Source organism: Hypoxylon fragiforme (genome assembly GCF_022984875.1).
Source record: "Hypoxylon fragiforme strain CBS 206.31 chromosome Unknown GGS25scaffold_1, whole genome shotgun sequence".
Lineage (NCBI taxonomy): Eukaryota > Fungi > Ascomycota > Sordariomycetes > Xylariales > Hypoxylaceae > Hypoxylon > Hypoxylon fragiforme.
Genome location: NW_026054756.1, coordinates 2,961,308 through 2,983,487, shown reverse-complemented (window position 1 = coordinate 2,983,487; position 22,180 = coordinate 2,961,308). Strand labels below are relative to the sequence as shown.

Below are 22,180 nucleotides of genomic sequence, written 5' to 3'. Positions count from 1 at the left end.
AAATACTCGGGCCTACGGTAGCACTGGGTAGCACATACATCCTGTTGTACTACTCTGTCCTACGTAAATCTCAGTATAGTATGTACGTACATGTCCATGATGGATTGTTGAATAATACCTACATACCTTAGTAACATTGAAATATCGTTTCTTCATCAAAAGTACCTACCTTACTCATCCTCACCAGGAAATTGAAGTTAATGAACAGCTGTGCTAGTACCAGTAATCATGTCTAGCCAACCAGATGCGGGGGTTCCTCTTAGCCATGCGCCAGACGGCAACGGATATAAGTTATTAGAGCTACCGCCTGATTTGCTCGCTCTTCTAGAATCAGAAAATCCCCCGGTGTCAGTGGACCAAGCGTCTCATATGTACTCATTAACGACCTCGAACATCGTGCACTAACTTATTGTTTATTTTTTGCATTGCAGTCTAACTTTAGAATCCTCGCCGAATTCCGCCATCTTAAAAAACGGTGCTCAGTCATGGGGTCTCCGTCAGAAGAACACATCAAATGCTTTGATCTTGCTTAAGTCTACGGAGAGTACAACCTTGTCTTCGTCTCAAATGCCGACAGCTAGCTTGAAAGCCATCGCGACGATCCACGATACGGTTGAACTGGTTTCGGAACCTTCCGAAAAGGCGGCTCCTGTTGCGAGAGGGAAATGGCATGAGAAATTTGCCCGTGGAAGGTAAAAGGATATCAAAATGGAAAAAGGGGCTTTTTATTCCTGCAATGCAAACTTCATTCATTACAGTGTTTACTAGATAGAAATCAACACTGACAATATACACCACATCTAAGCTCCTACATCGCCTCAATACTTCGTACCTGGTATATAACCCCACCTCGAAACCCCAAGAATGATAGTCAGAGCATCTCGATTCGTATCTCGGTGCACGTTTCCGAAGACATGAATACCTAGGTACAAGCTCGAATCAGGAGCTAAATAATTTACGTAATCCAAAGCCCGGGCCATTATCAGTGGATCCGGGTCCGTCATAAGTTCATAACCAACCTACAGTAGTACTACTAGTAACTAGTTATTAGTACCTAAGCTTACCGTACAGGGCCCCGTGGAAAAGCTTCTATTTCCCCAGCTCCCAATTCCGCAAACAAAAAGAAAATGAACAACTTCGGGGTAATCGAGCTCGCGAGCACAAAGACAACCAACGCCCCCGGCTGGGCCTACGTCCCGGACAACACGGCGCCGCACCTCGCGTCCGCGGCGTCGTCATTGCAGCCCGGCCACCGCAACAAGCGGGCGGCGCGCAACCAAGCCGCGAGCAGCACCAGCGCCTTGTACGCCGACGCCGACGCGCGGCAGGAGGCGAAGCTGCGGCGGGAGATCGAGGCCCTCGACCGCGACAACTACCACCGCGACATCGGCAGCATCCCCGTCGTCGCCGGGAAGGGCGGCAGTGGTAAAGCGGCGGGGAAGAAGCACACGGCCAACGTGCGCAAGATCCTGCAGTCGCAGAAGACGTTCGCGAACCACCTCGCCGACTTCGAGGCCCTGCTCTCCCAGGAGAAAACAACGAGTACCGGCCTTTCTGCCACTGCCGCCGCAGCCGCAGCATCATCATCATCATCAGCGGCGGCTTTAGAAAAACAACAACAGCAGCAGCAGAAAAAACACAGCAAAAAGAAATCACAAACCCGGCCATCGTCCCGCTCGGCATCGATATCGAAAGCAACGCCCGCCGTGAAGCAAGAAGAAGACGACGTCGAGATGCTCGACGCCGACGCCGACGCCACCTCCACCTCCACTCCCCATCCCCACGATCCCCACACGATCCTAACGCCCTCCGCGCGACCCTCCCCCCCCTCCTCCTCGCACCCCCTCGACGCCTCTCCTCTCCTCATCTCCCGCGTGCCCCCGCTCCCCACAGACGCGGAGCTGAGAGCGTTGCTGTCGGCGCCGCCGCTAAGCTACACGGAGGCGCGGGCGCGGTGGACGGCGGACGACAAGCGGTACCCCGCGCGTTCGTTCTGCGAGGTGTGCGGGTACTGGGGGCGGGTGCGGTGCATGAAGTGCGGGGTGCGCGTGTGCGCGCTCGACTGCCTCGAGACGCACCGCGAGGAGTGCGTTACGCGGTATGGGCTGTGAATCGGTGGATGGCCGTTCAGGTAGGTAATATCTGAGATGGGACTATTTGTTATTAGGTACTCGAGATCGCATATCTAGATGAGGGCAGCAAGGGGGGTGCGATATCAGAATATGTACTTCCTTACACGGCGTTTTTCCCCCGGTAGGAAAAGGATGGAGATTGAAAAATACGAAGTAAAGGGGGAGGAAGGCGTATTGGCAGCACAAAAGTCACTTATCATCAATTAATTCAAGCAGCAAAGATACCCCAGTCACACTCGCACAACGAATACAGAAGACAGAAGACAGAAGCAAAATATTGTTCGCGCAATGGTTTTTTATTGGAAGAGATATATATACATATACAGTTCTGATTTCGGAGAAAGGGCGCAAAGTGGCCTTTCTATCTATCTGTGAACGACGGCAGGTAGCGGCAAGTATAAATAAAACAAGCCAGCTCCCGCTTCAAGCAAGCAAACGCTATAACTACCTACATATTTCGAAGTCCCGAAATAATTGGGAGTGCTCCGAAGCCCGTACGCCTACGTCGGAGTACCCGTCGTGGCTCTGGCTTTGGCTGGGATGATTTTCATATCACCATGGATTTAATGGCTGGCCGGCTGGCTCATGACGGTGAATCGAGAGTGAAGTCCACGTTACCCAACGTCGCTCCACCGGTACACGTGCCGCTCATGCTACCAGTTGGGCAGATAGCTCTGGCAGCGCGTACGCAGCCCTCCCAACGGCCTTTGGAGATGTTGATGGTAGCGTCCGTGGCAGTGGCGCGTAGGGTGAACTCAGCAGTGCCGGAGCGGCCGACGGTGCTCTGGGGCGAGCCGCCGCATTTCGTGATGGTGCCTGCGATGCCGTCGCAGATGTTGAGCTCGGCTACGTTCTGGTCGTGGAAGACGATGTTTCTGTATGGGTTTATAGGTTTAATTACGGACCTGGCAGAGAGAATGTTATATCAGATACTCGTCACACTAGACTTACACGTTCGGGTCTATACACCTCACTTCGGAAACCGCTGAAGGGTCTACATCTGCCGACGCTCGCATGGACAGGACTTCTAGGTGCTCGTTTGCTACTGAGTAGCGAGGCAAGATGGGGAGAGGCTGTTGTATCGGGCTAGCGAGAGAGATGCTTGCTGCGGCAACGAGGAGCAGGGAGTTGAGGAGAGTAGTAGAAATCATTTCGGTGTTACTCGGAGACTTGTGGCTAATAAAGCTGCTGTTTTGTTGAGGAAGAGACTGTGTAGGGGATGGGCAAGAGTCTTCTGTGAAGGTTGAAAAGATGAAATAAAATAAGACGTCAAGTCGAGATACTGTGAAGATAAATAGTGCCCGGCACTTCTGGTTGAAGAGAATAAAAAGAAGAAGTTACCTGTGGGTAGAAATTGGCAGTAGGTGAGCAGAAACGAAGTGGTACAGAGGTGTATATACGAACTTGAGACGACGAGCTTTTAAAGGGATGAAATGATAGGCGACCAGGTGTCGCGCCGGGAGACTCGCACGACATGAATTGCATTATCCACCCAGGTAGCCGTGAGTTACACGGGGATTGTGCTTGTCCCCCCGGAAGCTAGGGTTGCGTAAAATGCGCATTATAAAGTAAAGTGCGCGTTTAATTCATAACCCCTGTAAAATGCGTTTAATTCAGTATTATACTCAAGGTGGGGCACGTGACCACCCTAACCTAATACACTTAGTATATAGCACTCTTCCAAACTCACTCGCAAACACTGTTCTATGGATATACACAATTCAGCTAGATCTCTCAAAAGGCATATCGTCAATCTCTTAAGGCCCAATGCCAAAGCCATTTTAATAAGTGGTCTTCCATTTAATTCTTACGGATTTACCGCTTTTATTAAAGCGGTTTAACTACTCAATCCATTATATACGCCATTAAAGAAAAACGTTATTCGCAACCGTTAAGGAATGACGAGATACCTGTAAAATTATGTAATCTCACCAAATTTTGGTGCATATTTTTTTCTACTTAAGTATATCCCCACTTTTCAATTTCGGACCCACCGCATTTTACTTTAAAGTGCGGAATAAAACTTGAATTATACCCGTATAATTCAAGTTGAATTAAACTCTGCGCAACCCTACCGGAAGCAAAGTCCCAATCGGGGGTTCGTCGATCAAATCTGTGACGAAGCTTTCCAGTGGTGCGTGCAAATGTTGCAACACGATACATTATAGAAGCTTGGCAGTTCTCAAAATAGAAAAAAACTCCACGATGTGACTGGTGGAACTACTGTACCCAGGGTAGGTAAGTAGTACTTTCTCTACCTAACTACCTAGGTGGGTAGTAGAATGAAGCAAGCTGAGGAAATTGTCAATTGTGAGAAACTCCATCAGAAGGAGTACGACAAGGGATGGTGATAATTGGATGAGACCGTATTTTCATCTTCTTCATCTTCCATGTACCTCGATTCGATAGGAAAGCTGGTAGATCATTATACCAGCAGCCTTATGCCTGTAGACCTAGGTATGTAGTAGGCAAGATGCTGGTGATCATCTGGAAATCATCGGGTGATCGTATAAAAGCTTCCCTGTGCCCTTCCCTGTGTCGCTCTTGGTGACATGAGAAGAGGCAGTTGTAGACGGGTAACAAGGTGTGGGGGGGGTGCTCTAGGGGGGGGCGCTCTAGGGGCTCTTGGACATGAAACAAGCATGTCGCTAGCTCATACAGGGGTTCGTGCTACACTAAGAGGCCTCACTCAATCGGAAGATACAAATTGGACCATAACTAGTGTATGTAGGTACCTAGGTCCTAGGTAAGTTATCCGCAGTTTATTTTCGATGATTCTGAAACTCGTGGTCCCAGTGTGTACTACCCTACTATGTATCGTTCTAGAATTCATCGCCGTCATTCTAAAGCTAACCTAGGCTTACTATACTAGCAACTTTACATTAGGTATGTTACCGTATGTAAAATTCACAGGTTAGCATTGACGTGATGCTAACGCATGTTGATGCAGCTAGCATAGCTACCCTAGATGCCTAACCTAGGTATTTTATATATGCCATTATATGGATATGGATATGTCCTTTGGTAGCATCATGTATTAGAAGCAGGTTCAGACGATGGGTCTAACCTCGTCTAATTCTCAAATAACCGAACGAATCAAGTTACCAGAACAAATATGTCCATATTGTCCACATTGAAAGCTACACTATAGTACATAGCTAGCTAACTACCTGTTACACGCCTTTTCGTTGTCCACAAACTCCACATCCTCCCGAATCTCCCGCGTTCAGATACAAACTCTCTCGGCAAGATGAGCTCTTGCATTTCCAAGAGCCTGGCACCTTTCTTGGATCTAAAACATGAGAACAAACATCGCATATGGTAGCTTTTGGTCCGCTAGCGAAAGAGCACATAACACAGACACCTGGTTTCGAATCGGGAGCCTCGCCGTCATCATCGATCAAGATGGGCTCCATGTTTGCTTCCTGTGATGGAGATCTCTTGGTGCCGCTTTTCTCGTCTCTCTCGTCACGCTGATCAAGTGACCCCAATTCTTGAGCTTTGGCCCCTATTGACGAAGAAGATGAAGATGTACGCTTCTCGGGTTTCTCGGGCTTCCACTTAATCGTAGACTGGAAGAGCTCTTTCATCTCATTCTGCACATCCTCGTCTTTGACGTTCTCATCCTCGCACACCTTGACAAAGTTATGCCCCTTCTTATCCACAAGGCGTTTGCCGTTGATGTCCACGGCAGCCTCACCCTCATTATCACTAGCAGTTTCGGATTCGGTGCCACTTTGTGTCTCGTCGTCATCTTCGCCTTTAATTTTCTTGTCTTCGTCTCCCGATTTCTTCTGCTGATCAAATCGGGCCAACGCCGCAGCTGCTCTCAGCTCTCGCCCTCGTTTGCTCGCTGCTACTCGAGGTTTGCCTTGGACTTTCTTCCCCTTTTCCAGCTCGGTCTTGATGATCTCGTCTTCTCCAAGAGCAACCCCATTGGCGCCGAACTTGTTCAAAATGCGCCGTTCTTTTTTCTCCTGGTAGGACAGTTGTTTCTTTTGTTTGCGCTTTCTTCCTCGGGAGCGGTAGGTTCCTCCGCATAGGTGTTCGGGCAGGTCTTTGTCCAGCTGCACCGTATCCCTGAACTCTCCAGTGTCCAGCACGGCGCCTTTCCCCCACAAGCCCTCGCCAGTGTAACCACGAGACCACAGGGTCCTCATTTGGTCTGCATACTGGTTTCTGACGGCCCAGAAAGCTTTGGAATGGTTCATCTGCTTGCAGTGTGCCAGCCTTTCGAAACTTCATGTTAGTAATGGGGAACAGACGTAGGTGCTTAGGTATGTTAGTATACGTAAGGACATACTCGTGCATCATGACCATTTGGACATAGTTAAAAGGTAGCCATTGCCCAGTAGATGGTGACTTTAGAACCAGCTGTATGACTTCCCCTGCATTGAAGTTGCGGCCAACAAACTCCCGGTTAGGCTCGTATTCCTCCAGTGACACCACCGATAAATATTGTTCTTTCATGATGGGTACTTTGAGTAAAGGTCAATAAACGTTCATGGATACCACTATACAAGGTATATAATTGTCGAATCAAATCTAATGTGATGTCGAATATCATTTGGGGTGTTGCTTACAACACTGTGCAGCGATGCGCTCCAAGAACTTCTGGGCGCTCGCCTTATCGGGGCCCTCAAGGGGCTTGATGAAGACGATCCGGTCATTTGGCTGCGACTTCTTCGTGTTGATCCGCTCCCATCCGAGAGGCATTGTGATCGAATCACGTAATTACCTATGATATCAGATGTGAGATTGGCCCGAAAACGTGTTCGTGTCTTAAGCATAAGTGGTAGCTGTTTGACGCGTCGCGAAGGTGAGACAAGCTGGTGAGTGAGGCTCGTTATTTGCCACTACTATGTAGCCCAGAAACAATGTCTGGTTCTATGTAAGTAGTAGGCCAATACCAGGTAAAAAGCGCATACACATATACGCTTCACCTAACACCTTGGCGCAGTGACTGAGAATTGAAGGAAGAGAGGATTGCTTGATAAATATCTAGGTTAGAGAGTTTATATCTGACCTTAGGTTAGATGATTCAAAGTTATGCTCATTCATGGCACCGGGATGTGTAGGTACTAGGCGGTACATATAAGCCTGGAGCCGGGCCGGGTTTTAGAGCTCCCCGCGCTGTAGTTACCGACTGTTTAGGGGATTTACACACTGTTAGGTACTACTAGTTACAAGGTAGTAGTACAATACATAGCAACACCACCCCCTTACTACCTAGTACTAGGTATAGCTGCAATACTTCTCTACTAACATGCATTCATAAGGTGTTGTATATTCCGACATACAAAATGATTTGTCGTTTCATATAGTCATATATGCATTGATGATTCGGTTCATATGCAGTAGGCACCTAAGCATATATAACCCATCATCTCCTCCGCCCAGGACCGCCAACCCCCGACTCGCCTTTGTCAGCCAGAGATACAACTTCACCAATACCAGCAGCCTCCTGCTCATCTTCCAATGCAGTGATCTCCTCTCGGCAGTCCCACCACTTCTCCTCGCTCAGCTCAAATGCTTTCGATTTGATCTCCTTGACCGTCAAGCTCTCCGGTTGGATGCCCTTCCACCTCAAGCTTGTCATGAGAATTTCCTGCCATTCGTTGGAGGTCCGCACGAAGAAGTCTCGGCGGGACTCGAAAGGCTAGCAGAGGTTAGCGTTTATGTTACGGGATACGGGGGGCCTTATGGGGGGACATACCCGAGGGTGTGGTAATCCGTCGTCAACAGTAGTTGCTACCGTGTCGGCTTCTGACTCTTCGTCTCCTATGGAGGAGTCTACAGTAGACGCCGTGTCGGGTATTGACACCTCATCCACCTGCTTCTTCTTTCGCTTGCTTTGAGAAACAAGCACTTCACTCTCATCGGGTATTTCAATATCACCCTCATCATCTTCCTCGTCATCCTCGTCATCCTCATCTTCGTCGTCTTCGTCGTCTTCTTCATCGTCGGAGCCCTGTAGCATATGTTAGGGCTACGCTTGTAAAAGATTTCCCCCAACATGGTAAACCAAAAAGAAAGGAGGGGGGGTCTTACCACCCATGTGTCATCCTCTCTCTTGAAAATCTGCTTGCAGCCATCCATCTTGCCAAGGTCAATAGCATATAGATCGTCAAACGTATATTCTCTGTCTTTCGCCTCGTAAGTACCGCCGTATATGTACAGAACATCATCCTGTACAGCTAACTGAGCATTAAATCGTGGGTGTGGGAGTTCCATAGTCACAGGCATCTCCCGTGCCGGCTTTTCTGGTTCTTCTGTCTCCTTCTCGGCTTTGATCTCGATGTCCATGGCATCTGCATCTTCCAAAGATGACCCTGCCTGTAGGGCTGCAAGCTGCTTCAACAGCTCTTCTTCATTCGCCTGAGCTCTACCGCGTCGACCAACTCTCTGCTCAGATACGGGAACCTTCTTTTGCACTCTGGGCTTACGAAGTGTCAATGGAAAAAACCTATTCCTCTCTATGTTCCATGCGTAAAGCTGATTGAAGAACTCGCTGTCTATTCCCTCCTCGCTGTGCTCTACGTCATGAACTCCACCGAAGAAAATGCCACGTCCTTTGTGATAAGTCATGGTTACCCCAACACGGGGAGGGCTGGGAGAGTTCGCCGGCTTCTTCCGTCTCTCCCATCTTACATTCGGAGGCGTATTCGGCGCAGAATCTGTAGGAGGCTGGGTAATTCTCAGGTAAAAACAGTCTTCATGTACCATGGGTTTGAGAATATTCCTTTGACCCTGAGATGCGCCTTTAGCTGACTTGTTCGCTGATATAGTTGCCTTCACTCTAGAATAGCCACCAAATAGTATAGCACCTTGTTCGTGTGGGAGGAAGGTAAAAGATGACCTGGCATCCGGCTTTAGTTGCGCAGGTGGAAGTGTGGGGGTGTGCCAGAAGAAGTTCTACCACGTACAGCATGCAATTAATATAGGACTCGTCAGGTAGTACGTACGCACGTACGTATCTACTTATGGTTGCATGGATGCTCTATTAGAAGGGACATGCTTACCTGAGTATCGTAAAGCCAAAGATCGTTCATATACTTGGTTTGATTTGATGTATCTTGGAAACCTTTCATCTAATTAGCACTCACGTATATACATACAGCCTAGAATATTGGAAGATTGAAGGCGTACCACCAAAGAGAATGATATAGTTCTTATAATAAGTCATACGATGACCACTTCTTGCTGGAGGACTCTTTCCCTTGGTGTCTATGCGTGTCCATTCGCGGGTACTAGGCTCAAGTCTCCAAAAGTCATTATAATGATAGAATGTGCCTTGCTTGGGACTGAGTGATGGGCCGTCAGTATAGGCCTTGAATATGTACTAGGTAGGTAGTTTCGATGTCTTAAGCACGGCAATATCATAAAACAAACCTGCTAAATTCGCCGCCAAATAAGAAAATGGAGTCTTTCTGGTTCCCTCCTCTACACCAAGCATGACCAGACCGTGGAAGGGGCGCATTTGGAGAGGTCACGCAATGCCATTCATCCCTATCTGTGTAGTAGATATTCAGATCGTTGAAGAAATTAGCCAAAGCGCCATTCCAAGTCTCTCCACCAAATAACAATAGTTGGTTGCTATTTGAAGGTGAAGCTATAAAGGTTGAAGAAGCACGAGGTTTAGGAGGAACCTCAGAGACCACTTCGGTGACTTTGACGAATTCTTCTTGGGCCTTTCTGTATTCAGCCAGAACAGCATCTAGATCCACGTCTTCAGCATCACTTCCTTCGACTTTTGAGGCTTTGGCCTTTTCTTTCTTTTGGGCTTTCTTCTCCTGTTTCTGCTTCTTTTCGGCAAGTTTTGCTTTCTTGGAATCTCCTTTGGATTTCTTGTCCTTTGCCATGTTGTATATGATATGGCCAATTCACAGGGAAAGTGTAGGTACTTTGGAGACTTTAGAAACTTGAAGCTTCAACATCGAAGCTTGCGAAGTTGACAACCCCTCCCCCGCACTAAAAAAAACCCAATGCCATAACTAATTACCTAACTAACCTTGTTAACTAACCTTGGAACTAGTGGGTCTTCCGCAATTTTCGGATCGACGGGTTGGCTAGTAGGCTACCTGCATGCTCTTTAGAGTTTTGCTTGTGTAACAACTGCGAGGTGCCCAAGTGATCTCGGGATTATTACCATTTTAGGGGAGCTCCAACTGGACCAGTTCAAGGTTGACGGTTGCCCAGTGACATGCCATGGATGTACTAGGTATTGTACCTATGTACTCTGGTATAGGCGAACATCAGTTGAAAGTCTTTTCGCATCACGAAAACTTCCATCCTACATTCCTTGCACATACCGTACATACCTGTATATACGTACAATATTAGATATCTCACACGAGGACTTCTCGGAACCTCCACACTATCGTACATAATAGCTTCCAATTAGGCAGTTACCCTTTCTCTTTTCGATTTTCAATTTCATCCACTAGTTCAACACGGAGAGGTTCCGACATGTATAATATGGCCTTTGCACCCACTTAGAAGCGACTCTGGAACAGTAACCTGCCGTCGGCGTCTTGTAAAAAATTTCCTACTACCAACACTACTTCCAACACCAATTAAGATCCACTTCATCGCAACACCCACCCGTCTTGTGACATCCAAATTCATTATCGAAATGTTCTAGCCATTGCTGAGCCTGGGTTTCGTCGCTCCTGTCTACTATACATTCTGACCCTGGTAGTACGTACATGATTGCCAAATCTCTCCAGTGCTTCTACATACATACCTAGTACATACCTAGGTAACTAGTAGTGCTCATCTTCTATACTCGACAGCTTGAAGTTGATGAGCGATTTGGGTAGGTCTATCAACGATCGCGATCGCATACCTACCTGGGTACCTTATCCTCCTCTTAAACCTTTGCGCTTGAAATATGGCAACTGCCCAACTCCAAGTAGACACCATGGCGACGAAACCCTCGCAAACTCTTCATAACAAACACGCAAAATCTGCTGCAATGGAGGCTATAGAGGATATTGTTTACGGCTCTGTAGGTGAACTTCAAACGATTGGCCTCATCTATATCCTACTAATACTTGAGTAGTTTGCTGGCATCGTGGGTAAATACATAGAGTATCCTTTCGACACTGTCAAGGTTAGGTTGCAGTCCCAACCTGACCACCTTCCTCTCCGCTATACCGGTCCGCTCGATTGTTTTCGGCAATCCATCAGAGCCGGTGGATTCCTGGGGTTATATCGTGGAATAAGTGCACCGCTCTTCGGAGCAGCGGCCGAGACCAGCTGCCTCTTTTTCTTCGAACGAATTGGTCGCGAAATCGTTCACTCTTCCGGATACTGTTCGCGGGATCGAGTGCTTCCGCTTTCGGCCTTGTTTTTCACTGGCGCCTTTGCAGGGGCCTTCACCTCCTTCGTCCTCACCCCAATCGAGCTCGTAAAATGCAAGATTCAAGTGCCTACGTACACCAAGGCTGATGGGGCCACGCCTAAGCCTCCTACTATTCCTTCTGTTATCCGTAGTGTATACAAACATGAGGGCTTGAAAGGCTTTTGGCATGGGCAGATGGGTACGTTCCTTCGGGAATCCGGCGGCAGCGCAGCTTGGTTTGGCTCCAAGGAGACTGTGACGAAGATGTTCTACCTCTGGAATGAACGATCTACTACATCGCAACTGGAAAAGGATGCCCTTGCTACAGAAGCATTACCATTGTGGCAACAAGCCGTAGCCGGTGCATCCGCTGGCGTGTCCTACAATTTCTTGTTTTTCCCAGCTGACACGGTCAAATCTCGCATGCAAACCGCGCCTGTAGGTGGTTCGGGCCAGAACAAAACTTTTTGGCAGGAAGGCAAGGCTCTATGGAATCAGCACGGTTTACGAGGGCTCTATCGCGGATGCGGGATTACTGTGTTGCGGTCGGCACCCAGTTCGGCCTTCATCTTCATCGTTTTTGACGGCTTGAAGCAGTATCTGCCCCTGTGAATTGGTGTTGAACATTTAGCCGAATCTTTTTTTTCTTGGGGGAGAGGGTCGTATGCGATGGACGCTGATAAGATAGATGGGTATAGACGGCTTAAATATGAAGAGGAACGGCGTTTGGGCTGATCAGTTATAGAAGATGAATGTAACCTAGGGTATTGAGTACGGCATGAAATGTCTCATGCGCAGCAATATTCTTTCTGAAAGATTATGTGAAATAGGTCTGGTTTTATGATGAATTTCCTACAAGCGGAATCGATGAAGTCTTTCACGATACCGAAACTTAGTGTTACACGGATATAGTCCGAAGCGAACTTGGCGTGTGTCCCTACAGATCCGTGACTTATAGCCTCTTCTCTAACGAAGATTCCGAAATATCCCAGTTGTTCAAGTATCCCACGCCAGCTGTCAGATACGTTGCAAACCCTAGCCAGACCATATAGGGCACCTGACACCATCCCGATATACTGTCAACGGAGAAGTACAGATACGTCAGGTAGCCATTGAGACTGATCAGTGACACGATGTCGGCCAATGCGAGAACCGGTTTCCGCAGCCCGAAGAACAGAGGCATCCATAGGATGTTTAAGCCAAGCTGCACAGAATAAAGCGTCCTCATCTTGTCAGTGGACGCTAGGAGAGGGGGGCTCCTGGTGATGGCCCGGTGAGCTGCGTAGCCCATCAGCCCGTAGAGGAGCGTCCAGACGGGGCCGAAAACTTGTGGCGGAGGACGCAGAGGCGGCTGCTTCATCGCTAGATATGTTCTTTGCGTAGATTTTGCTATTGTCCTGTTAATGACCTAGGTACATATATGAATAACTGAGGAGAACGTGGGGATATCTTACGTCGAGAACTGAACCCTACTGTAGTTCCTAAGGCAATGGGCAGTAGGACCGACGCTGCCGGGTTGGCGAAGACATCGTAGGGTATGGAACTGAGACGAGGGATGTAGGCTGTCATGTTAAGTGAAGGATATAAGTGAAGGATATTAATCACTTAGATTTTGGATGAAGGTATCTTGAGATAGAGAAAGACTGAATCATGTATGTAAATACACGATAGTTTTAGTAAATTATTGTGTGGTGGTGATATCTCAGCTTCAGCTTCGTATTCCATGTTTCTCTTATATCAGTACCTTAATGTCATGACGTATTACAGTCAACGCTTCAATTGAGTACTAGCGTACGGATATCTTGTAGCGACTACTATGTACACAACTAGTTATGTGTCTATTACATATATGCATGTGTGCTACACATGTTAAATGTGTGTAGGTGCCTTAAGTACGTGATGCTGATGGGAATTTGCGTAAGTTATGTAGGTGATTCCTTTTTTTCATCTTCTTTGACATCTAACCATCTCCAGGGCTGTCATCTATTATTTCGACGTCAAAGACCATGAATACAATTCATTCATCATATTCGACCTACCTACTTCGTACCTAAATCCAGAATACGAAGTACATAATCCTTACATGGTAGCTTTATGCAGCTAAAAGGATTACGGATGTTATTGGCCAGTCAAGTGATTCAATGACATTGAAGCACTACTAGCATCATACAAGGGTAGGTACGAACGAACGCACTGACGCGCTGGCATTGGCAGCTAACTGGCTATAACTGGCTGACTAAAAGTGACACGGGGTTTAACATTCCGGAAGGAACAAAGCGGTGGCTGATAGTGCTGTGCAGCCCAGTAAGTTTTGTTCTGGGCGTGAAATAACTTTCCTTTCACCTTTCTCACTTCTTCGCAAACACCAGCAGATTCTATCAGTTTGGGGACATTGCACCCTCACTATCGTCATTCTTACAGTTCGTCTATCCTTTTTTTCTGAACCACTTCTACTTCTTGTCGATGGTCTTTCCTGGTAGCCTGGCACACCTTGTTATCCCCCTTTTTTTCCCCCTTCGCGAATACTTCTCATCTCGATCCTCCATCCTCAAATGATCTCTCCCTCTCCCTCTCACTCACTCTCTCTCTTTCTCCCTCATCTCCCCATACCAACACATCAATTTCGCCTTTTCCATATCAATTATCACCAATCCGTGACAACAAACTTTTTATAAAAAATCTTCCCTTCCTTGCTGCTACTATATTCGGTTTGCTTGTTGCAGAGCTCACGCTTCCGCCCATGCTTAGCTTCTCAATTTGGCTTGCCGACAGCATTATTTCTCATCCCTCATCTTGCTCTAGACCCCTTTACCTTTTAATCTTCTTGTTGCTCTCCCCAAACATTTTTATCAAGATGGTTTCTCTAACGGCAATCGCCTCGTCAAACATAGGCAACAGATATTCTCCCAAGCAATCGCCATTACGTGCTTTCGTCCCAGCCTCGTATCAGATCATTTATTTACCACCTTAAACCCTCCTTATACGTCTCCGCCCTTCCATATTCCAACACACCGACGAGGAAATCATCAGAACAGAAAGGAGATAGACCGAGAATACATCAGCCACACTGACTGCCAAGATCAATGCGCGTTCTTGACCTAATCCCAACATAGGATGGACTCTTACTCATACCGCGATGCTTCCGGGCGTTCTCCCACCGAACGCGGTTGGGGCGGCCGCGAAGACCGCGTCAAAGATGAGTCGCGAGACAACTTTTATCGTGGTCGCTCTCCCGGTGCGTTTTTACTTGATTCTTTCAATTGTACCCAATTCATTTCCTAAACTACGTACCTGATGGATTTTAATATGCTTGCATCTCTTCCCACACTTTCTACTGAAAAATGAATGTCTTCCTACCAGGCTTATCATGCTTACCTCAAGAGTTTGGACTGACTAAAATAGGCCACGACCGTAGTCGCCGCAACCGATCCCGGTCACCTCCGCCCGTCGATCGGTACGAGCCTAGAGGACGGGGTAGGGATGATTACGCTGGCACTCGTGACCGAGAGGATCGACGACGCATTACTTCACCTCCTGCGAATATTGATCGTTATGTTCCGGGCCAAGGGGGTAACCAGCCACCTCAGCCTACTGTGAATCCATTGACGGATCCTGTCAAACTGCCGTTCCAGGTTGGATTTTCCTATTTTGGTGAGTGGTGGCGAGCCAATGAGAAGATCAAGGAGGAGAAGGATCGTACGCGTCCGGGCCGGAGGCGCGAACCTGACCGTCCCCGTGGCCGCGATACCCAAGAAGATCGTGACAAGGAGAAGGCAAGGATTCAAGCCGCTTATGATTCGTACAAAGAAGAGCTTCAGGCAAAAATGGCCAGAACTTTTGTCGCTGAGCACAAGAAGGAGCAGTGGTTCCGTGAGCGATACGTCCCCGATGTTCGAGATCCCTTGCGTAAGCAGATCAATGAATTTCGTCGTGGAGCGTACAGCCAGTGGGAGCAAGATTTGGAATCCGGCACCTTCGACGACTTTTCTCTAGAGGGAATTCCGAAGAGTGAAAGCAACGGTGCTGGTGGCATTGTTGAGAAGGAAGAAGGTGAAGCAACGGCTGCAAATGAAGTTCTCGGTGTTGGCGATTTAGTTCCTGCGAATGGTAGTGACCTCCGTGATGAGAATTTGTATCAGCCCACTCTTCTGATTAAGACCATTGCCCCTCACGTCAGTCGCCAAAATCTAGAGTCTTTCTGCAAGGAGCATTTAGGCGAAGAGGAAGGCGGTTTCAAGTGGCTATCCCTCAGCGATCCGAACCCTAGCAAGAGATATCATCGTATGGGATGGGTCATGTTACACCCGTCGTCTGAGACAGCAGTGCCTGTCGAACGTACAGACCCGAAAGACGAGGAAGGGGACGTAAAGGTTGATCCGCTCGAGCCTGTCTCTACGGCTGACAAGGCTCTCGAGGCCGTCAACGGTAAGACGGTCAAGGATGAAGTTCGAGGTGACTTTGTATGCCATGTTGGTGTCCACAACCCTCCCAGCAACCCTCGCAAGAAAGCCTTGTGGGACCTCTTCTCTGCCCCTGAGAGAATTGACAAAGACCTGAGCCTAGCCCAGCGTCTCGTCAACAAGTTCGAAGAGGACTTCGGCTCAGATTTCAATGCCACCCTAAAAATCGAAGAAAGGGTAGACTCTCTCCGCAGTACGGGAACTCTCCAACCAGCCATTCCCGCGCCAACAACCAAGAAAACTAAGAAGGAGCGCAATCTCGATTTTGACGATGCTATGGATGAAGGCGAGGAAGGCGAGATGGGCGAGTCCGACGAAGAGGGCGCAGTTGATGATGAAGTTGACGACGAGGACCTTCTCGTGAAGAAGAAACAGCTCGATCTCATGATTGAGTATCTTCGTCGGGTCTTCAACTTCTGCTTCTTCTGCGTCTTCGAAAGCGACTCCATTCACGAGTTGACCAGAAAATGTCCTGGCGGCCATCTTCGTCGGCCTCGAAGCACGCTCTCCTCAGCTGCCAAGAATGTCGCCCGCGCCAGCGCCAGCGGCGATCCATTCCCTTCGAAGAAGCCTAAGGATACAAAGGATGAAGAAGAAGGAGAAGCGAGTGAGCAGGATCGTAAATTCCGCAGTGCCTCTTCTAGATCCGAGCAGCAATTAGAGCGAGCCTACAAGTGGGTGAAAACGTTTGAGGATAAGATTATGCAGATTCTCGAACCGGAAACCGTAGACATACGAAAACTTGGTGGCAAACCAACCGAAGATGCTCTCAATGATGAGCTTTCCAAGTTTGTTAAGCAGGAGGACGAGCACAAGTGGAGGTGTAAGGTTCCGGACTGTGCCAAGCTTTTCAAGGAGGACCACTTCTGGAAGAAGCACGTCGAGAAACGACATACTGACTGGTTAGACGGGATGAAGCAAGAGGTAATTGTTCTTTGTCCTTGAAGGAGAGAGAGTAACTAACAGAGAGCCTAGTTCGATCTTATCAACGCGTATGTATTAGATCCGGCACATATCGCACCGTCCAGGACCGATGCCAACAGCAATGGCCATTTCCCGCCCGCCAATGGTCAAACCCAGCAAGGGACTCCACGTGGATTCAACCTACAGAACTTCGCCATGAATAATGTGGTACCCCCCTTTCCCAGCTTTCCTGGCCTCCCAAGTGTGCCCCCACTATTTGCGGGCAACCACGGCGGTGTGCAGGCCGCCGGATGGAATGCTGGAGGTGAAGAGCGCGGCAGTGGACCTATTCGTCGTGGTGGTGCCAATTCTGGTAGATACCAAAATCGCTCCGGACCCTACGATCGACGCCAACAACAGGGACGTTGGGGTCAGGATGGTCAGGGCGCAGGCCGTGGCGGCAGAGGTGGTGCTGGCCGCTGGGGCGACGGTGCTGCAGGTGGAGCGGCGGTCGGCCCTAGAGAAGCTGTTCAAGGTCGTAGTCTTAAAAGCTACGAAGATTTGGACCACGTCGCTAGTGGTGGTGGTTCCGAGCTTAACTACTAACCCAGCACGTCTATGAATATTGAAAGAATCGACCAATACACGAAGATTTCAAGTACATATCATACGCAAGTCGTTTGCTCGTTATTTCAATTTTCCGTTGACGAATATCGAGGCGAAATACAATGGGAAAAGGCGGCCGCTACGATGAATTCGACTCCTAGTCAAGGCGGTTTTATTATCTCGTGTTATGGTGTTTCTACTGGAGAAGGGGCGTTGTAATGTTTGACCTTTGTTCCCAGAGATCAATTACCATCTAACCGCTAGAGCATGAAGAACCTTGAAACCGGTCTTTGAAATCACTCAGCCCATTTGATGGCTAAGGGTGTAACACTTTATCGTTCTGCTATTGCCAAAACTGGTCCGGAAAAGGAAAAAAAAAATTTTGTTACTTGAATGGTGGTCTGATCAGATCCTTGCCAACTACGGATGAACAATCCAATTTGTACATTAATGGGATTATTCAGACTGGGATGCTTAATGGAATCGTTTTTATTTGAAGCTTCAATGTTAATATCTCCGTGACATGGAGACTCTACGTATAAGTGCATGTATGCCTACCGACCTAACCTACCTCCTTTAATAATTTCCAGTGTAAACGACAACATCTATATCAGTCCCCACCAGATAGTTAGATAGTTATGCGCTTTCTTAGACTGGACGGGATCACTACAATTGTACCTAGGAAGGTACTTGCACATAGATAGGTACATAGTTGTGCATGTTGGGGTCTACTAGACTCTACCTAACGGTCCCAACCTATGTGTTTAACTTTTACCCGTATCTCGTGGATACTTTGTCAACGAGTAGGTGACAGTGACACTAGGTGTAGGTAGTAAGCAAGCCAGTTAGCCATAACTACTGTTTGCTTGCTTGCTTGTTTGTTTGTTTGTTTCCTCCATGTTTGTTATGCCTGGTAATGTCATATCTCCCCCCCCCCCCTCCCCTCTCTCTCTCTCTTTTTTTTACCTTATTGTCGGGTTTTGGCACGCCGAGTTGTAGAGGGGGGGAAAGGGGGGCAAGGAAAGAGAGAGAGGTATAGAGGATAAAGGGGAAGGGGGTGGGGGGGGGGGGGGGGGGGTATGGATAAGGGAAAGGGAAAGGGGAAGGGGAAGGGAGATGCCTGAGGAGGATACCTAGGTAAATGAGGTGGGAGTTGTGAAGTTTACGAATATTTTTTGTGTGTATATATATCTACACGTGTAAGTAGGTATGTGTATATCTAGGTATGGTAGGGTACGAATAGGGCAGGATGTATCCATCCATCCATCCATATATGATGTAACATGGGGGCGTGCTATATGCAGGACTCCGGCGATAGTAATTGTATACCCAGATAATATATATCCGGCGATTGTCTCACTTTACTTTGTTTTAACGTCGGCGAGTATCATGAGAGAGGGAATGGGGACAAACGGAAGTGTGTAGGCAGTAGGGCAGGTCTGTAGGTATGCAGGAACTTACATATGTAGGTAAGAATATCACGGATATCGATATTTCCAAGTACCCAGGTAGGGTATGTTGGCATATATATACCTATATAGGTACCTACATACATGTAAGTATGCACTTTATATATATTGAAACCCGCAAGTTGTCAGAAAGCCCGATAGCGTCACGTCACGTCATCTGCGAGTTTGGATGTCGTGTAACGCTGTGCCGGCATTTCATTGCTTCACGGGGTGGCTAGGTTCATTCAATATATGTAAGAAATCATTGCATGACTTTAGGTAGGTATCTTGGTGTTAGCCTTGTATGTGTGTGTGGGTGCCATCGCGGGCTTCTAGAATATAAAAGGGGGTAGGTGGGTGGAGAGATGGGGATGGGTTGGGTATGTAGGTATCAGATAGCCTATAGGTGGCCGAGATGGAGGGAGAGAGGGAGACAAATAGAGGAATAAAAAGAGAAGGAGAACAATTCCTTTCCCCCGCTCCCCATCCGTGCGTGATACTACCTAACAAACTCCCCTTCATTGGTGGCGATGCCGGAACACCGACGTTGCACGGCGAGACATAAAGAGGAGTAGACCGCCCTTCCAGAATAGCGGGAGGGACATATAAATATAATGCTTCGGTCGGCGACCCCGAATCTCGACTTTCCCGGCCTACTCGTTGCCCGACTGCATTGTTTTCCATACAGACATATTTGGCGAACTTGCATCGGATCCTCTCGGCCCAACCTCCGCAGTCTATCTAATAGATTCTAAATAGTCGTCTGTGCTAGAGTGGAGTCTCTTTGTTCATTTTCCCAAAAAGGATAGCAATGAACCCTTAGTTATAGTCATCTTCTACCCCTTCTTCGCCCATTCGAAATAAAGGAGGATTCGGGCCTTCGCACTTTTATTTACATTTATTATTTCGGTATTCGGCGTAATATGTGGGGCGATGGATTAATAGATTGATGTATAGGTACCGAAAGGAAACGAACGACGATTCCTGTCACACAGGACCGAGGTCTTCTAGTCGTTGTACTCTTTCCGTGCTTAGAATAGGGCGATTTTGTTCAGTGACCGACTACTTTACCCAATCACCGCAGTCACACCAGCGCCTCCAGCAAACATAGAGGCAACGGTGATCAAGCTTGAGATAGAGAGAAGGGATATCCCGCTTATGCCATGGCCGGATGTGCAACCGCCTGCCATCCTGGATCCAATTGCAATAAGTATCCCACCGAGGAGAGATCTCGTGGGCTTGATAACAACTTCGGGTGCTACTGGCGCAGAAGGAAAAGCCAGGAATATCACAAGCGCCCCGAATATCATGCCTGCCGTAAAGACGATAGTGCTGTACGACTTCGGCCTCACCCCTTGTCCTATGGCCCACCAGACATAGTCACCGACCTCCTCAAAGGAGCTTGAGGTGCCGAGAAGGGATTTCCGAATCAGAATAGAGGTCAGCTGAGCACCAGCAATCATAAGCCCCCCTACCACCGGGCCTACTAAACCATTGGACTTCGGAGAAGTGAAATAAACTGTGGCTGCAATAACACTCGCGAACGTGCTTTCAAGGACAATGAGAACACGTTGTTTGCTGATCCCTGTCCACCTATCCAGAGTAAGGCGATCGTCTCTGGTGTCCATTGGCTTGCCAGTTGCTTGGCTACGAAGAGTCGGCCGGAGAAGCCCTGACCACAAAACGCCCCCAAGAATCCCTCCAATCATGGAATAAAGTCCAGATCGCATGCCAGCCCCAACTTGGGCGAAAAGAGTCCCCGGACATGAGTCAGATATGGTCATGCCGGCACCTAGGAGGCATCCCCCTATTATATTCCCGTCGAAAGGTCCAAATATGCCAATGGTCGAGAAGGCCCGCGGATTTAGGTGGATATATCCCAGCCGTTGGAATATGTTGACGAGTATACTAGGCACTCTAGGAGTTAGCTACTTCTTTAAGCATACCTAGGTACCTAGCAGGTATATATGGCTTCTAGTAGAGGGAAAGAACACTGCTCTTGAGTACAACAAGGGGTGCTCTTACGTGCTTGCTCCTGCAGCAGTCAAGAACGTAGTTATCATGTGCCAGTTCTGGAAGCTCATTTGTTCGACGATTACGGTTGGTTGATGAATACCTGCTGCTGCTAGAGCCGCACCGAAGGCGACGCCTGGAATGATGGGTTTCAGCATAATCGTGAGTGCCGGTGTAGTGTTGCGTGCTGCGTCTGATATGAAACAGAAATACAGTAGATAGTCGGGAAGAGCCAGTGAAGAAGTGACAACAGGACGGAGAATCTCAATCCTCGAAACATAGCAGTGAAATATGATACCTTATTCAATGTATTATATCTTCCTTACTTACCTAGGTATTCGAGTCGCCGACGTGAACCCACACACATCTCCATTTTTATTAGAGACCGTCCTTAGGCTCGGGACTAGTGAAGCTAGGAATGGATCCCTAAAAGGTCAACGGGGTACCGTATACCTGGGAGTTCGGGAATTTAACATCTTCTAAGCCGCACACGTCCTAAGGTGATCCTAACGGTCGGCGACTGTAGTGTGGCAGTATTCCTTCCCATATCATGATACGTGATCTTGATCTCCTAGCAGACCGCTCAGTTGGTATTAGATTGGAAAGTATAACGGTACCTCCGTTTGGCCATTGATATGTCATGCTATGCTGTCCCAAAGGGGCAACGGAAGGTTGCAGGCGGGGCACTTCTACGCAACTTCGAAATCCTCCGCGTGGACTAGGCATGTGTGCCTTAACACTCGAAGATCTTCACCTTGGGATCATGCTCATGTTTCGAGAAGGTTGTTGTGAAACGCGAAATATTTTTGACACTGGACCAGTTGACTGGAGTAGACGGCGAACAGGAAAGGCCATAAGGAAGTTCGCATCGGGGATCTTGCATGGACCCCATCCATGCGGTTCGCCGATGTGCGTGCGTATCGCGTAGGTGCTAGGCTAGGTAGCTAGGTAGCTAGGTAGGTATATAAGTTGGTTATATTGCATTTATGGGTCTTCGGATCTGATCATGGACTGGAAATGAATATCCCTCACGTCAGATTTGAACCATCTTAGGATGAACTGTCAATATTGCGCAATTACTGGTTCATTGCTACCGTATACACGTGCTAAGCTCACCTAGCAGCCTACCTAGGCGTGTAGGTATGTAGGTATGTTATCGATCAACAATCAACGATCACCACGGTGGCTGAAATCGGTAGATTTGACAAGAGGCACAAGGGGATTTCTAATGCAGCCACCCGGGAAAGGCGTTTCATTGTGAAATTGACCGGG

The 22,180-nt window shown here is 48.1% G+C and overlaps 9 protein-coding genes across 9 annotated transcripts; 4 read left to right on the top strand and 5 right to left on the bottom strand.

Moving 5' to 3' along the window:
* Positions 1 to 228: 228 nt before the first annotated feature.
* GGS25DRAFT_517192 (uncharacterized protein) lies at positions 229 to 696 on the top strand (the record flags this gene model as incomplete). Its single annotated transcript, XM_049263341.1, has 2 exons — positions 229 to 347; positions 432 to 696. 2 exons carry the CDS (start codon positions 229 to 231, stop codon positions 694 to 696), a joined length of 384 nt encoding a protein of 127 aa, XP_049121682.1.
* Positions 697 to 796: 100 nt separating this feature from the next.
* On the top strand, positions 797 to 2,400 carry GGS25DRAFT_45204 (uncharacterized protein). The gene has a single exon (XM_049258843.1). The coding sequence runs from the start codon at positions 1,128 to 1,130 to the stop codon at positions 2,109 to 2,111; it is 984 nt and encodes a 327-aa protein (XP_049121681.1). The 5' UTR covers positions 797 to 1,127; the 3' UTR covers positions 2,112 to 2,400.
* A 13-nt stretch (positions 2,401 to 2,413) lies between these two features.
* On the bottom strand, positions 2,414 to 3,563 carry GGS25DRAFT_45088 (uncharacterized protein). The gene is made up of 3 exons (XM_049258829.1): positions 3,474 to 3,563; positions 3,084 to 3,363; positions 2,414 to 3,007 (listed from the first exon to the last, which is right to left on the bottom strand). Exons 2-3 carry the CDS (start codon positions 3,281 to 3,283, stop codon positions 2,716 to 2,718), a joined length of 492 nt encoding a protein of 163 aa, XP_049121680.1. The 5' UTR covers positions 3,284 to 3,363; positions 3,474 to 3,563; the 3' UTR covers positions 2,414 to 2,715.
* Positions 3,564 to 4,751: 1,188 nt separating this feature from the next.
* Positions 4,752 to 7,192, bottom strand: GGS25DRAFT_471324 (WLM-domain-containing protein). Its single transcript, XM_049259336.1, has 5 exons — positions 6,716 to 7,192; positions 6,436 to 6,610; positions 5,083 to 6,362; positions 5,005 to 5,018; positions 4,752 to 4,878 (listed from the first exon to the last, which is right to left on the bottom strand). The coding sequence occupies exons 1-3, from the start codon at positions 6,846 to 6,848 to the stop codon at positions 5,306 to 5,308; spliced, it is 1,365 nt and encodes a 454-aa protein (XP_049121679.1). The 5' UTR covers positions 6,849 to 7,192; the 3' UTR covers positions 4,752 to 4,878; positions 5,005 to 5,018; positions 5,083 to 5,305.
* Positions 7,193 to 10,097, bottom strand: GGS25DRAFT_471320 (galactose oxidase). Its single transcript, XM_049259335.1, has 6 exons — positions 9,525 to 10,097; positions 9,282 to 9,436; positions 9,155 to 9,216; positions 8,184 to 9,047; positions 7,849 to 8,103; positions 7,193 to 7,791 (listed from the first exon to the last, which is right to left on the bottom strand). The coding sequence occupies exons 1-6, from the start codon at positions 9,992 to 9,994 to the stop codon at positions 7,516 to 7,518; spliced, it is 2,082 nt and encodes a 693-aa protein (XP_049121678.1). The 5' UTR covers positions 9,995 to 10,097; the 3' UTR covers positions 7,193 to 7,515.
* A 677-nt stretch (positions 10,098 to 10,774) lies between these two features.
* Positions 10,775 to 12,260, top strand: GGS25DRAFT_44936 (mitochondrial carrier). The gene is made up of 2 exons (XM_049258814.1): positions 10,775 to 11,142; positions 11,197 to 12,260. Exons 1-2 carry the CDS (start codon positions 11,026 to 11,028, stop codon positions 12,088 to 12,090), a joined length of 1,011 nt encoding a protein of 336 aa, XP_049121677.1. The 5' UTR covers positions 10,775 to 11,025; the 3' UTR covers positions 12,091 to 12,260.
* Positions 12,261 to 12,430: 170 nt separating this feature from the next.
* On the bottom strand, positions 12,431 to 13,047 carry GGS25DRAFT_517186 (TspO/MBR-related protein; the record flags this gene model as incomplete). The annotated part of the gene is made up of 2 exons (XM_049263340.1): positions 12,431 to 12,867; positions 12,933 to 13,047. The coding sequence occupies 2 exons, from the start codon at positions 13,045 to 13,047 to the stop codon at positions 12,431 to 12,433; spliced, it is 552 nt and encodes a 183-aa protein (XP_049121676.1).
* A 1,228-nt stretch (positions 13,048 to 14,275) lies between these two features.
* Positions 14,276 to 17,584, top strand: GGS25DRAFT_44910 (uncharacterized protein). The gene is made up of 3 exons (XM_049258810.1): positions 14,276 to 14,740; positions 14,881 to 16,862; positions 16,914 to 17,584. Exons 1-3 carry the CDS (start codon positions 14,593 to 14,595, stop codon positions 17,445 to 17,447), a joined length of 2,664 nt encoding a protein of 887 aa, XP_049121675.1. The 5' UTR covers positions 14,276 to 14,592; the 3' UTR covers positions 17,448 to 17,584.
* A 2,378-nt stretch (positions 17,585 to 19,962) lies between these two features.
* On the bottom strand, positions 19,963 to 21,397 carry GGS25DRAFT_527468 (uncharacterized protein; the record flags this gene model as incomplete). The annotated part of the gene is made up of 2 exons (XM_049265091.1): positions 20,921 to 21,397; positions 19,963 to 20,803 (listed from the first exon to the last, which is right to left on the bottom strand). The coding sequence occupies exons 1-2, from the start codon at positions 21,064 to 21,066 to the stop codon at positions 19,963 to 19,965; spliced, it is 987 nt and encodes a 328-aa protein (XP_049121674.1). The 5' UTR covers positions 21,067 to 21,397.
* Positions 21,398 to 22,180: the final 783 nt, after the last annotated feature.

Excerpts from the sequence above, each read along its gene's own strand:
- GGS25DRAFT_45088 (XM_049258829.1), bottom strand. The coding sequence starts at position 3,283 with ATGATTTCTACTACTCTCCTCAACTCCCTGCTCCTCGTTGCCGCAGCA. Across the intron at positions 3,008-3,083 it reads AGGTGTATAGACCCGAACGT|AAACATCGTCTTCCACGACC; the intron begins GTAAGTCTAGTG and ends AAACCCATACAG.
- GGS25DRAFT_44910 (XM_049258810.1), top strand. The coding sequence starts at position 14,593 with ATGGACTCTTACTCATACCGCGATGCTTCCGGGCGTTCTCCCACCGAA. Across the intron at positions 14,741-14,880 it reads TTTACTTGATTCTTTCAATT|GCCACGACCGTAGTCGCCGC; the intron begins GTACCCAATTCA and ends TGACTAAAATAG. Across the intron at positions 16,863-16,913 it reads TAGACGGGATGAAGCAAGAG|TTCGATCTTATCAACGCGTA; the intron begins GTAATTGTTCTT and ends CAGAGAGCCTAG.
- GGS25DRAFT_44936 (XM_049258814.1), top strand. The coding sequence starts at position 11,026 with ATGGCAACTGCCCAACTCCAAGTAGACACCATGGCGACGAAACCCTCG. Across the intron at positions 11,143-11,196 it reads AGGATATTGTTTACGGCTCT|TTTGCTGGCATCGTGGGTAA; the intron begins GTAGGTGAACTT and ends ATACTTGAGTAG.
- GGS25DRAFT_45204 (XM_049258843.1), top strand. The coding sequence starts at position 1,128 with ATGAACAACTTCGGGGTAATCGAGCTCGCGAGCACAAAGACAACCAAC.
- GGS25DRAFT_471320 (XM_049259335.1), bottom strand. The coding sequence starts at position 9,994 with ATGGCAAAGGACAAGAAATCCAAAGGAGATTCCAAGAAAGCAAAACTT. Across the intron at positions 9,217-9,281 it reads CTATATCATTCTCTTTGGTG|GTTTCCAAGATACATCAAAT; the intron begins GTACGCCTTCAA and ends ATTAGATGAAAG. Across the intron at positions 7,792-7,848 it reads ACGGATTACCACACCCTCGG|CCTTTCGAGTCCCGCCGAGA; the intron begins GTATGTCCCCCC and ends AACCTCTGCTAG.
- GGS25DRAFT_471324 (XM_049259336.1), bottom strand. The coding sequence starts at position 6,848 with ATGCCTCTCGGATGGGAGCGGATCAACACGAAGAAGTCGCAGCCAAAT. Across the intron at positions 6,611-6,715 it reads GCGCATCGCTGCACAGTGTT|TACCCATCATGAAAGAACAA; the intron begins GTAAGCAACACC and ends CTTTACTCAAAG. Across the intron at positions 6,363-6,435 it reads CAAATGGTCATGATGCACGA|GCTGGCACACTGCAAGCAGA; the intron begins GTATGTCCTTAC and ends AAGTTTCGAAAG.